A 12999-nucleotide genomic window follows, 5' to 3' on the forward strand; every position below is an offset into this window, starting at 1 on the left:
AAGAAGTGCATAGTCTAATGCTTGAACTCTTAACTTTAAAAGATTAAGGTTTTTCTTTGCCATTTTGTCAGAATCCCTCGTTTGAAAACATGAAAGAATGGTTCTTAAACTTTGTGTACCTTAGAAGCAGCTGTGGAGATGATAGGAGCTACACACTGGTCTCCAACCCCAGGAGATTTAGGTGGTGTGGGCTCTAGAATCGCCTTTTTATAATATAAGCACCACAGGTGATTTTAGTACATGAGGGCTGCTGATCACACTTTATAAAAACAGTGTTCTGTCACATTGAATCAAAACTAAAAATCCATTTAAGACGCTTGAGTCAAAAAGTATATCATTCTGTCAACACTGACATAAAATTTTGAAAATGCTTTTTGGGAAAAACTCTTTTTTTTTTTTTTTTTTGAGACGGAGTTTCGCTCTTGTTGCCCAGGCTGGAGTGCAATGGCGCGATCTCGGCTCACCGCAACCTCCGCCTCCTGGGTTCAGGCAATTCTCCTGCCTCAGCCTCCTGAGTAGCTGGGATTACAGGTGTGCACCACCATGCCCAGCCAAAATTTTGTATTTTTAGTAGAGACGGGGTTTCACCATGTTGACCAGGATGGTCTCGATCTCTTGACCTTGTGATCCACCCGCCTCGGCCTCCCAAAGTGCTGGGATTACAGGCGTGAGCCACCGCGCCCAGCTGGGAAAAGTTCTTAGCTACATGCTTTTGATCCCCAAGATTAAAATAAAGCTATCACTTCACAATTATTTATTAGAAACATTTAAAAAAGAAAACCAGGTGGGAGGTGCAGTAAGATCATGGAATACAACTCTCCAGCAATGGTCTGCCTGAAAGAACATCCAATGGAACAAGTATCCATGCAAGAAAACACTTTCACAAGAGCTAAGTAATCAGGTGAGAGATCAGAGCACCTGGTTTTAGCATAATAATAAATGCATTGAAGAAGGCAGGAAGGATGGTCTTGCATTGCTTCTGACACCTCTCTCCGAACCGCAGGAAATGCATCTTTGAGAGAGAATCTAATGGCTTGGAGACAAGGAGGAAACTCAGTACCAGTCTTGCCATAGTGAAACACAGCCCTGAACAGAACCCAACAGTGCTTGATTCCAGGCTGATGTAAGCAGAAGAAGCATTTAGACTCACCCTGGGCCACAAGGGAATCAGCTGCCCCAGGAGGAAGAACCCACCAAAGTTCTGGTCAGCTTTATCACTGGAAATTAATTGGGCTTCAAATAAATGTCAGGGCAGGCAGGCTGTTGGCCACAACACTCCTTGGGCAAACCCCGATGTTGCATAGGTCTGGAAGACACCGGACTTGAGGTCACAGCCGGTATGACAGCAGCAGCTGCAGCAGCTATGGGAATGCTTGCATCACCCCTCCCCATACTCCAGGCAGTGTAGCCTACAGAGAGATTCCTTTTGCTTGGGAGAAATAGAGGAAAGTAAGCTAGGGGCTTTACCTGGGAACCCAGAGAACAATTCCTGATCTTCCCCAAGTCCAAGAGGCCTGGGGACCTGGGAATCTGTAAGGATTGCAGTGTACCTGGGCCTAGGATGCCCTGATGTACAAAAATGGATGTAGTGACCACTGGCTTAGGGAACTCCTAAGCCCACTTTGAATTCCTGGAAGGGCCTCTGAAGGACAGGTACAAACAAGGCCTGACTGCAAAGGCTGAAATAAATACCTTATCGTTCAATGAGCAGATACTGACAAATATCAACATTATCAAGAATATTTAAGTCAATATGACCTCACCAAAAAGACCAAGATAAGCCACTAGTCACCAACCCTGGAGCAATGAAGATATGTAACTTCTCAGGAAATTTAGAATAACTATTTTGAGAAAGCTCGATGAACTTCAAGAAAACAGAAACAATTCAAAATTATATCAGAAAAATTTGACAAGGATACTGACGTAATAGAAAATAGCAAACAAATCCTGGAGCTGGAAAATGCCTGAGTGTCAGTAGAATTGATTAAGCAGAAGAATTAGTGAGCATTAAGACAAGCTATTTCAAAATACAGTCAGAGGAGAAAAAAGAAAAGAATAACGAGAAGGAACACAGAATGCTTAAGGGATCTAGAAGAGGACTTCAAAAGAGAAAATCAAAGATTCACTGGCCTTAGGCCGGGCGCGGTGGCTCAAGCCTGTAATCCCAGCACTGTGGGAGGCCGAGGCAGGTGGATCACAAGGTCAAGAGATCGAGACCATCCTGGTCAACATGGTGAAACCCCGTCTCTACTAAAAATACAAAAAAAATTAGCTGGGCATGGTGGCGCATGCCTGTAATCCCAGCGACTCAGGAGGCTGAGGCAGGAGAATTGCCTGAACCCAGGAGGCGGAGGTTGCGGTGAGCCAAGATTGCGCCATTGCACTCCAGCCTGGGTAACAAGAGGGAAGCTCCGTCTCAAAAAAATAAAAAGATTCACTGGTCTTAAATAGGGGGTTGAGAAGGAGCAAAGAGTAGAAAGCTTCTTCAAAGAAATAATAACAGAAAACTTTCTAAACCTAGAGAAAGACATAATATTCAGGCACATAGTGGAAGACAGTGTGGCGATGCCTCAAGGATCTAGAAACAGAAATACCATTTGACCCAGCAATCCCATGACTGGGTACTTACCCAAAGGATTATAAGACATTCTATTATAAAGACACATGCACACGTACGTTTGCTGCAGCACTGCTTACAATAGCAAAGACTTGGAACCAAACCAAATGCCCATCAAAGATAGACTGGTTAAAGAAATTGTGGCACATATACACCATGGAATACTATGCAGCCATTAAAAAACGATGAGTTCATGTCCTTTACAGGGACAACGATGAAACTGGAAACCATCATTCTCAGCAGACTGACACAGGAACAGAAAAGCAAACACCGCATGTTCTCACTCATAAGTGGGTGTTGAACAATGAGAACACATGGACACAGGGAGGGGAACATCACACACTGGGGCCTGTCAGGGTGTGGGGGAGCTAGAGGAGGGATAGCAGTGGGTGGGGAGATTGGGGAGGGATAGCATTAGGAGAAATACCTAATGTAGGTGATGAGGAGTGGAGGTAGCAAACCAAAATGGCATGTGTATACCTGTGTAACAATCCTACAAGATCTGTACATGTACCCCAGAACTTAAAATAAAGAAACAAAGGAAGATACACCCTGGAACGTGGTTTGTTCCCAGTAATTTGAAACATTTAAAGAATGGTTAAATGATCACTTGACAGTTATACTACAAACAAGAATAAAACAGCCTTAGTTAAACATCATTACTTTGAGAAGATAAATTTTAATGCCAATTTTCAATCTTTAAAATCTTTGGTTTTATTTTGAAAAACAATCCTCAATCTTAAAAAGATCATGGCAAAGAAAAGAAAGGATTATAGTCCTTTTGCTTTTTCAAATAACAAACATGGAAATGAATTCTTATGAATGTCAATAGTCAATGTAGTGTGGCATATTAAGAATTTACTTTCATATAATGGCTAAGTTTAGAGAGATTACATTTCATGAGAAAATATGAATTTTAATGGATTTTCTGTTCTGTTTTTGGAAACGGCTATGTCTTTTAGTGTATTCTCCTCCCTGTCCACATATGTGGAATCTGCCTATTCTCTTTTCTTCTGAAATAGTTTAAAAGACTCAAAGAGAATGGCCTGGGCTTTGCATATCCTTAGTCTGATAGACATTTCTCTAGCTGCTAACTTAAATAGGTATTAGCAGCCTCTATCATCAGCCAGAAATTAACAAAGGCACAAAAATTAGCAAAATCTCTGTTTTGCTGTGGCCTTATGCTGACGGTCTTATCTTAAAGACAAAAAATTTTCATTGTATAGATTAAAATTAACTTTGGCAAAAATTGAAATGCAGTCAGGGATTTTTTTTTGTTCAACAACAGAAACTAGCAAAAGCAAACATACAGTAAAAATAGAAAATTTCCAGTGTACAGATGTAAACATCATAATTGACACAGCCAGGGATGATTAATGGATAATAAAATGTTGAGGGATGATCATTTGAATACAGGATATTAATACTTTTAAAAACCATTTTTCCAATTACTTCAGTATAAATAATGTATCTCTGAAAGGTACAGGTCTCGCATCACAATCATGGTGATAGACAAATGGTGGAACAGTCCTGGTATCACGATCATGGTGATAGACAGATGGTGGAACAGTCCTGGTATCATGATCATGGTGATAGACAGATGGTGGAACAGTCCTGGTATCACGATCATGGTGATAGGCAAATGATGGAACAGTCCCGGTATCACGATCATGGTGATAGACAAATGGTGCAACAGTCCTGTTATCATGATCATGGTGGTAGACACATGGGACCGTCTCTACCTGCAGATGGGTGAGGTAGCATTGACCCTGCAGTGTTCCCGGAAAAACGCTTAGGCTGAATTTAATCATGAGGACATTTTCAGACAACTTCAGAGTACAGACCATTGAGCCAGACAGCTGACCTGTCCTCTGCAAACAAGCCCATGTCACCACCACCATCAACAACAACAAAAAGATGAGGAGACACTTTGGATTCAAAAGAACTAAAGAAATGTGGCTACATTATCTTTTTACTCTTTTTCAACCCAAAATGCCTCTTCTCCTTTTAGTTGTGTGATTTGTGGTGACATGGGCTGTCTGAAGGAGACAGGTCAGTAGTGCTGCTCACTGTTCTACATTCTGAAGTTGTCTGGAGATTACCTTGGGCTATGAAAGTCAGGCTAAGCGTTTTCAGCAAGAACATGGTGTTGTTCACACTCTGCACCGGCAGAGTCCCATGTGACATGTTGTCTTAGTGTGGGAATATGACCCCTATCCGGGAGACCAGGTGGAGTCTTATCACTGTCATAGTAAGAAACCTACTATCCATGTCCAAAGTCAAGCGAACATGCTCTTCTACAAATAAAAAAAATGGCATATGTGTAAGCCTGGCATGTGTAATAAAACTCAAGATATGCTGTATATGTTGAACACAATATATCCAGTGAGTACCAGAAGACTTCAGGCTCTTCTGCTTCCACCAGCTCCATGCTGAGCCTAAAAAAGGAGGAATAACCAAAGAATAAGTCAGGGAAAATAAGACACCACAGAGCCCCAACTAGATTTCATGGGTAGCACAAGAAAGTGGTTAATAAAGAAAAAACATAGATCCATTAATAACGCAACAAATTATTGCCTTATGCTGGGATGGACAAGAGTAGGGTAAAAAGAATGAAAGAGAAAGAGAAAGTAAGCTCAGTGAACCGTCCAGGTGACACACTGATGAGGGAGTAAAAGCACACTCTGAGTTAGTGCCCTCAGGACGCACAGTGTACACTGATCATAAAAACAAGTATGGTCAACCTACAGTAGTTAGTAAATAGTAAGGGGAGGAAGAAATGGAAACCTAATAACTACTGCAATGAAAACCAACAGCAGTTTTAGTAGGAATAATTCAGGCTTCGTTGAAAAGATGGTATCAATATTATCAGCCCACTCTGTTTTCCCTGGACCTGGCATCTCCAGGTGTCAACACAACATTAGCTGTTCACAATTGCCCAAAGTTACCTGGGGCACAGTGAGCCTCGGTCTTCTTCCTCTTGGTCCTTTTTAATCTCTGCAATAAATTCAGATAGGGACAGACAAAATAAGCCATTACCCTACACCCGTAACAGTCTACTGTCTAATCCCTGCACAGGGAGCTCAGGCTCCTCAGCATGAGAACAGGATAATGTGAGAGACAGACTTCAGGAGGTCCCAAAGCCAATCATGATAGAGATTCCTTGGTTTGTGTCTCAGAACCAATGGTGAAACGTCCCTATTCTGGCAGACCATTATCCCTTTATCGCAAGTTTGTACATACAGGAAAGAACCTCACAGACATGCATGGGGAACAAAACTCATGAGGAACATTGTAGCTGGCAAGAGACATTTAATTCAGATTGACAGACAACTCGTGGGCATGCGCTGCACAGTTTGGTGTGAGTTGGCAACACCTGCCTTGGGTTTCAATGTCCTGACAGTCGGTCCAGGGTGCGACGGGCATGGACTGAGACTAGAGAGAGAGCAAAGCTCACTGACCCACCGCATGCCCATGCTTCAGACTGGAATCCAGAGTGATTGAAATCTACACTAATGGATAGGTTCAGCCCACAGTGATGACAACTCTCAGCCCGGCCAGCAGAGCAAGGCCCAAAGACTATGGGGTCTATCTGGGACACAATTTGGAGCTTTATAAACTTCACAGTGGAGTACTCACTGCCTATGTCGACAGCCACGTTGACTTGCTGCTCCTCTGAGTGCAAGTTGCTCCTGTAAGACTCATTGAAGGCAGATGTGCCAGGAGGAATTGAGAGAGTCAAATAACCTTCATCACAGGACTCCTGGGGGGCTTCCTCCTCCGCAGACTCCTGCAGATCCCTGATGAGCCAGGCAGGCAGGGATGACAGAAGATGAAACCAACAGAGATTAGACAACAAAGTCTCCCAGCTGATCTGATGGAAGTCAGAATGGAATGGTCACAGAAAGCAAAGGCATTTTTCCTTTAAGAAAAATAAAAAAACTATCCTTTCTAAATGCAGGGTGGAGGGTGACTACCCTGGGGACAGAGGACAAATGAGCAGCATGTGCTCAGTGCATTTGCCATTGATGAGCCACTGCAGGCCACTGACTCTCCCTGTAAACTATCATCATGACTTGCAGCACGAGAACCAACACGGGGCTTCAACTGCCTCGCATAAGTTGTGTTGAATTTTACATGCAGCATTCAAGTGAACAGAGCTCCTGAGGCATTTCAGACGCCCAGATCTTGTGTATTAAGGGCCTCCCTTTTCCAGTATTTTGATATCATATGTCTAAGTTTTGAATTCCTTCTCTTTACAAATCCTAGCAAACATGCTCACAACAAATGGGCAGAAAGCACATATGCATCTCTCCCTGGGTTTAAACACAGTGGGGAGAACAGGCGAAATCAGGAAATCCCTGTTTGCTGAGTTCACCTGGCTCATCTGATTGCATGTTCCCATCTTGGGAGGAGTGAGAAATTAAAGCCTATTACAAGTGCCACCAATCACCCACAACATTGTTAATGAGGACAATTTGTAGCTGGGAGAATGGAATAAAGAGTTCTAGTCATCACTTCCTCGTTTTCCCAGGATCTACAGTCTCCAGGTGTCACTATTGAACTAACAGCCCACAACTCCACGGCATTACTTGGGAGGCACTGGCCCTCTTTCTTCCTCTTCCTCATCATCACTTTGTCTGTCTGTAAATAAATTCAGAGACACAGGTCACATTAAGCAAATCACACTTCACATAGGACCAAATCAGTGTTTAGTCATAGCACAAGCACAGAAATATTCTCAGGGCAAGAATACAAATTCTGACAGGACTATTCCAGGGTGCCCTAGATGAAGCCTGGTGAGTAGGTGAGCCTGCTTTCCAGACACACAGGCCTAAATCTCCCTCTACGGGTAGACCATCATGCCATATTCTCTGTCTGAGTCCATGCAAAGTTAAACCAAATTTTTTCCCAGAAAATCTCCAAAAATGAGTCAAACTCTTTTCTGGGAGTGTTGCTGCAATACTGACTTATCTCACCAGGTACCAAGGTCATTGAATGGTTAGAGGCATCTATACATGAAACTGGACTGATATATAAATTCTAACAACACTTGCTTTAAAAAGAATCTGTGAGCTTTGCTCAGTGCCACTTTCATAGCCAGTGAGTTTTATCTGAGATGAGATTATTGCTAATTGAAAACTTCCCAATACCCCGCCGTGATGACATGCAATAGAGTCGGCCTTGACAATTTTTGACAGTCTCTAGGGAGACTGAATAAAAAAAGACAAAACAAAAAAGAATCTGTGGGCCGGGCATGGTGGCTCACGCCTGTCATCTCAGCACTCTCAAAGACCGAGGTGAGCACTTCACGAGGTCAGGAGATCAGGACCATCCTGGCTAACACAGTGAAAGCCTGTCTCTACTAAAAATACAAAGAAATTAGCTGGGCATGGTGGCACATGCCTGCAGTCTCACCTACTCGGGAGGCTGAGGCAGCAGAATCACCTAAACCCAGGAAGCGGAGGTTGCAGTGAGCTGAGATCGTGCAACTGAACTCCAGCCTGAATAACAGAGGGACACTCCATCTCCAAAAAAAAAAAAAAAAAAAAAATCTGTGATTTCAAAGGACAAGGTGGGTCAACCACTTAAAGTTTGGAGTTCAAGACAAGCCTGGCAAACATGGTGAAACCTCATCTGTACTAAAAATACAAAAATTAGCGAGGTGTGGTGGGGGACACCTATGGTCCCAGCTACTCAGGAGGCAGAGGCAGGAGAATCACTGGAGTCTGGGAAGTGGAGACTGCAGTAAGCCAAGATGGTGCCACTGCACTCCAGCCTGGGTGACAAAAGGAGACTCCATCTCAAAAACAAGAAACAACACATGATGCTACGAAGAAACATCAGATCGGCCATTGCATGGATGGGGTGGAGAGCCAGGGCTGAGCCTTGCTTTATGGAAACATATCAGCAAGGTAAAGAGGAAATGTTTTCATCCTGGTTTCAAGGTGACTATGCAGCTAAGCAAGCTGACTCAAAAGAGATCAAGACTGACGCTCAGAGCAGTGAAACCTGAGGAACATTCTCTCCAAATAAATAGGCAAGGCTCCCAGGTTCCTTGAAAATAAATAGAAATTCCAGGGACATTGTTCAGGGAAGATGACCTAATGACATGAGAGATACTGAATCAAAGCTAGGAGACCTGACAGACACCTCCTGTACACCTCCTGCACACAGGTGACCATGAGCTTGTCACACTGGTCTGGGGTCTGGTAACTTGATTCTTGGGCCTCAGAGACAAATGCATGGCATGAGCTGAGGATGAGATAAAAATTCCCTGGTATCTGTGTTTAGCATCCCAGGATAAGTTTTTATTCAAACCGATTTGTGTGTATAGAGCCTGTCTTCAGAGTTATCTTCCTCAGCCTAGACAGAGGTACCAAGAACAAGGAATGTAGAGGTCACCTGAAAGAATGATTAGAGCATCCTCCACCACATCATGAGATGATTCATTCTCTACAACCAGCGCAGAGTTGACATTCTCTTCCTCAAATGTGATTTCATTGGTGTCTCTATGAGGCTGGCTGGAGTCAGTAGGGCCATAGCTATTTGAAAGAGTGATGACACATTTCTCCAGTGAGTCCTCAAGGACTTTCTTGACTTCAATCTTCTGCACCTCCCTGATGAGCCAGATGGGATAGAGATGACAAAAGATTAAACAAAGAGGGATTGGACCCCAGGGAGTCCTCACTGGTTTTCACAGGAGGAATGAGAGAGTGGTCCCAGAAAGCAAATGGGAGGTTCCCTTTGAGAGGAAACAGGCAATCCTCCTCTCTGCGACAGAGCATGGCTGCCATGGGAACCGGAAAGAAAGACAGCAGCTGGTATTCATCACACTGGGCAGAAAGGAGCCGAGAAGACAAGAGACTCAGTTATCCCTGTAAAATTCAGACACAGCACGCAGCACATACAAAGAACCACAACAACTGCCACACCCTGTATCTAAGGTGGGTTGAACTGAACATATTGTGGCCAAGGGAATGCAGGCTTTGGGCCCATGGGAGACGACAGAGAGGGTGTGCTTCTAGACCTTTTCCATACTTTATCACCCATTACTTACTCCTGATTATTCAGTGTTACCTGGGGGCACGTGATTCCTGTATTTTCTCAGCCTCCACAACATGAACATCTTCATCTTCATCGTTTTCTGCAAGTACAGATGTGTTCGTTCAGATATTTCCCATTTCACACTCTGCAAGGACAGTCAGCCCAATGTGCGCAGGGACATGAACATCTGTGTATGGGTCCCCATTCTACTGAAAGCTCTCATGTTTTCTCTTTAACAAAATGCCCCGGCATGGTTTCCTGATCCACCAGGCAGTGCATTTCTGATCAGGAGGCTCACCATCAAGATGAAGCCAAATGTTGAAAACACTTCTGCTCTCCACATCACTGGAGGCTTGTGCAGTCTCTCTCTAGACTTTGGCAGCTGTCTCTGCCATCCTGACACAGATCTGATTCCCAGGGACAGGCTTGGGATCCTGTCACAGTTCACATTTACAACCTATTTCTTTCTGTTAGGAGAGGAAAACAAACTTGTCCCACAATCCTCTGCACATCAGGTGACTTCACAGGCCCTCCCAGTGGCTTCTGCTATGTTATTCAGGGACATTCTCTCCACGGGGAGTGCTCCAGTCTGAACCACTTCCAACCACCAAATGCCCACACATCAAGTGCTTTCTCCAACACCACACAGCGAGGGGGCTCTATCTCATTGTGATAAGCGGTCATAAGTGTTTGCACATTTTAATGCTTCAGACACTGCAAGATGTCTGCCTTTGTAGATGGAGAGAGAGAAATTTACCTGCCTTTGCAGATGAAGACAGAGAAAGTCAGCAAGGAGAAATCAATTGCTCACTGACAGTTCCTAGGAACACTGCTGAAGATACAGCCTGGGAACCTTCATTCTTATTCCAGAGCTCTTTCCACTCCAACAACCGTCCTCCTGTCATAGCTTCCTTCATGTCCTTTACAACTGGAGAGATGCTGCCTCTTGCTCCAAAGACCACCATCCATCATGGAAGGAGGGACATTTACAATACTGTGACCTCCAACCCCATGGGTTTCCCATCTGTGTTCTCATTCAGAAAGTCCTAGTCACGTCATGGCCACATATGTTTAGTGGAAGAAAATGCCACTGATAAAACTGTCATCAAGGAAGTATGGAGGTCTGGAGTCTCTCATAAGGCCATAAAGGAAATATGCACAGACTAATAAAGTTTCTCTTATGCTAGACACAGTAGAATGAAGAACTAACAGACAGTGTTTACTCTGTGCCAACAACTGTCTCCAAGAAGCCACTTGGATGGAGCTCAGGAGACTGGCCCAGGATCCCTCCTCTACGCACTGCTGCCTCCACAAAGTAGTGCGTGCTGTCATTCTTCCTCTTAACCAACAAGAGCCTCTGCACAGAAAGCAGGACATCCTTCTGACCAGAGTAATCACTGCTCCTGATGAGGCCACTTACAGATACCACAGGTTATGTAAGGAGCAGAGTCCTCTTTCAGCTCCCAATAGTGGGTATAGTGTGCTACCATCGCATTTCCCCCAGAACAGAGCTTTTCCTACTGAGCCTCAGCAGAAACCAGAACCGAATGGAAGTGTCTGTCTAGCCTCAGACACTTAGAACAACAGAATAGATGCAACTTTTCTGCAGGATCCTAGGTGGTACAGAGAGGATTCCTGTAAACATGATTTAGTTTCTTGCTGAGAAACACAGATGCTTCTGCAGAAACACCCGAGACTTTACCCTCAGTCCCACACCTTACTGCAGATGTGGAAAAGTTGCTACATACTTTGGCCTCTCTCATCCACCTTTAACAAAATGTTAAAATACCCATTTATATTTTCCTAGACGTATGGCAAAAGTGAAATTAATTCTGATGAAGAGAGTTTTTAGTTTCTCAGAGGAAACACAGAACATCGTTCAGCACTCTGGTGACGGTGAACCTATGGAACTTACTTTCTGTCTTCAGCCTGCAGCCGGGGTAGTGGGCCACTTGACTGGTAAGAAGTTTATTTTTGCTGTCTTTGTATCTCTGTTCCTCCTCATGACGTTTCAGATCTTCTGTAAGCAAATTCAGAAGAGCAGGTCAGATTAAGCAAATCGCACTTCACACAAGACCAAATCAGTGTCTCATCATATCACAAAAATGAAAAATATTCTGCTTAAGAATGTGATATTCTGATGGGAGTGTTCTTCTGGTCCCTAGATTAAGTCATCCTAGAAGTAGATGAGCCTACTTTTCAAATCCATGAAAGGAAATCTCCCTCATCTGCTAGATCTTAATCATGTATCATCTGAGCTAAGTCAGCACAAGCAATGAAAACTTTTTCCCCAAAATCTTCAAAAATTGCCCTAACTACTTTACAGAAGCATTTCAGTAATACTGATTTATTTCATCATATATGATGGTCAACAAAGGGTTAGAGAAATTTATAAAGGAGACTGGACCGACGGATGAATTCTAACAACGTTTACATAAAAAAGAATCTGTGGAGGCAGCACAGTGACTCACTCCTGGAATCGGAGCAATTTAGGAGACCCAGGAAGGGAGATCACTTGACCTCAGGAGTTCAAGACCAGCCTGGCCAACATGGTGAAATCCCGCCTCTACTAAAAATACAAAAACTAGCCAAGTGTGATGGTGTCCACCGGTGATCCCAGCCAACTAACAGGCTGAGTCACGAATACAGGGGTACTCCCTGCTCTTGATGCTGCCACTTACGGATACCACAGGATGTGGAAGGAGCAGAGTGCTGTGTAAACTCCCCACAGCGGGTACTGTGTGCTATCACCGTGTTTACTCCCATGTCCCCAGAACACTGCTTTGCATACTGGGCCTCAGCAGAAATTGGAACCAAATGGAAGTTCAGTAGCCTCAGACATTTAGACCAACAGACTAGATGCTGCTTGTCTGCAGGATCTTAGGTGGTACAGAGAGGACTCCTGTAAACATGATTTAGCCTGTTGCTGAGAAACACAGGTGCTTCTGCGCCTGTGTCAGAAATCAACACCTGAGACTTTACCCTCAGTCCCACACCTGCCTTACTGTAGATGTGGAAAAGTTTCTACATACTTTTGCCTCTCTCGTCCACCTTTAACAAAATATTAAAATACCCATTTCTATTTTCCTAGATGTATGGCAAAAATGAAATTAACTCTGATGAAGAGAGCCTTTAGTTTCTCAGAGGAAACACAGAACTTCGTTCAGGACTTTCATGATGGTGAACCTATGGAACTTACTTTCCATCTTCAGCCTGCAGCCCAGGTAGTGGGCCACTTGACTCGTAAGAAGTTCATTTTTGCTGTCTCTCTGTTTCTGTTCCTCCTTGTGACATTTCTGATCTTCTGTAAACAAATTCAGAAGAAAAGGTCACAT

The 12999-nt window shown here is 43.8% G+C and overlaps 1 protein-coding gene and 1 non-coding gene across 2 annotated transcripts in view; one reads left to right on the plus strand and one right to left on the minus strand.

Moving 5' to 3' along the window:
* Window positions 1–4110: 4110 nt before the first annotated feature.
* Window positions 4111–12999, minus strand: part of LOC116545791 (neuroblastoma breakpoint family member 3-like) — a 33206-nt gene continuing 24317 nt past the window's right edge. Inside the window, 9 exon segments of the mRNA XM_032272250.1 lie at window positions 4111–4933; window positions 4935–5055; window positions 5566–5614; window positions 6257–6417; window positions 7210–7261; window positions 9023–9237; window positions 9698–9764; window positions 11580–11684; window positions 12864–12968. Coding sequence (XP_032128141.1) covers window positions 4811–4933; window positions 4935–5055; window positions 5566–5614; window positions 6257–6417; window positions 7210–7261; window positions 9023–9237; window positions 9698–9764; window positions 11580–11684; window positions 12864–12968 — 998 coding nt within the window. The 3' untranslated portion in view covers window positions 4111–4810.
* LOC116545792 lies at window positions 7692–7830 on the plus strand. The gene has a single exon (XR_004266445.1). It is a non-coding gene; the product is annotated as a U4 spliceosomal RNA (small nuclear RNA).

This window comes from Sapajus apella, unplaced genomic scaffold (genome assembly GCF_009761245.1).
Source record: "Sapajus apella isolate SASKATOON/1434 unplaced genomic scaffold, GSC_monkey_1.0 scaffold371, whole genome shotgun sequence".
Classification (NCBI taxonomy): Eukaryota; Metazoa; Chordata; class Mammalia; order Primates; family Cebidae; genus Sapajus; species Sapajus apella.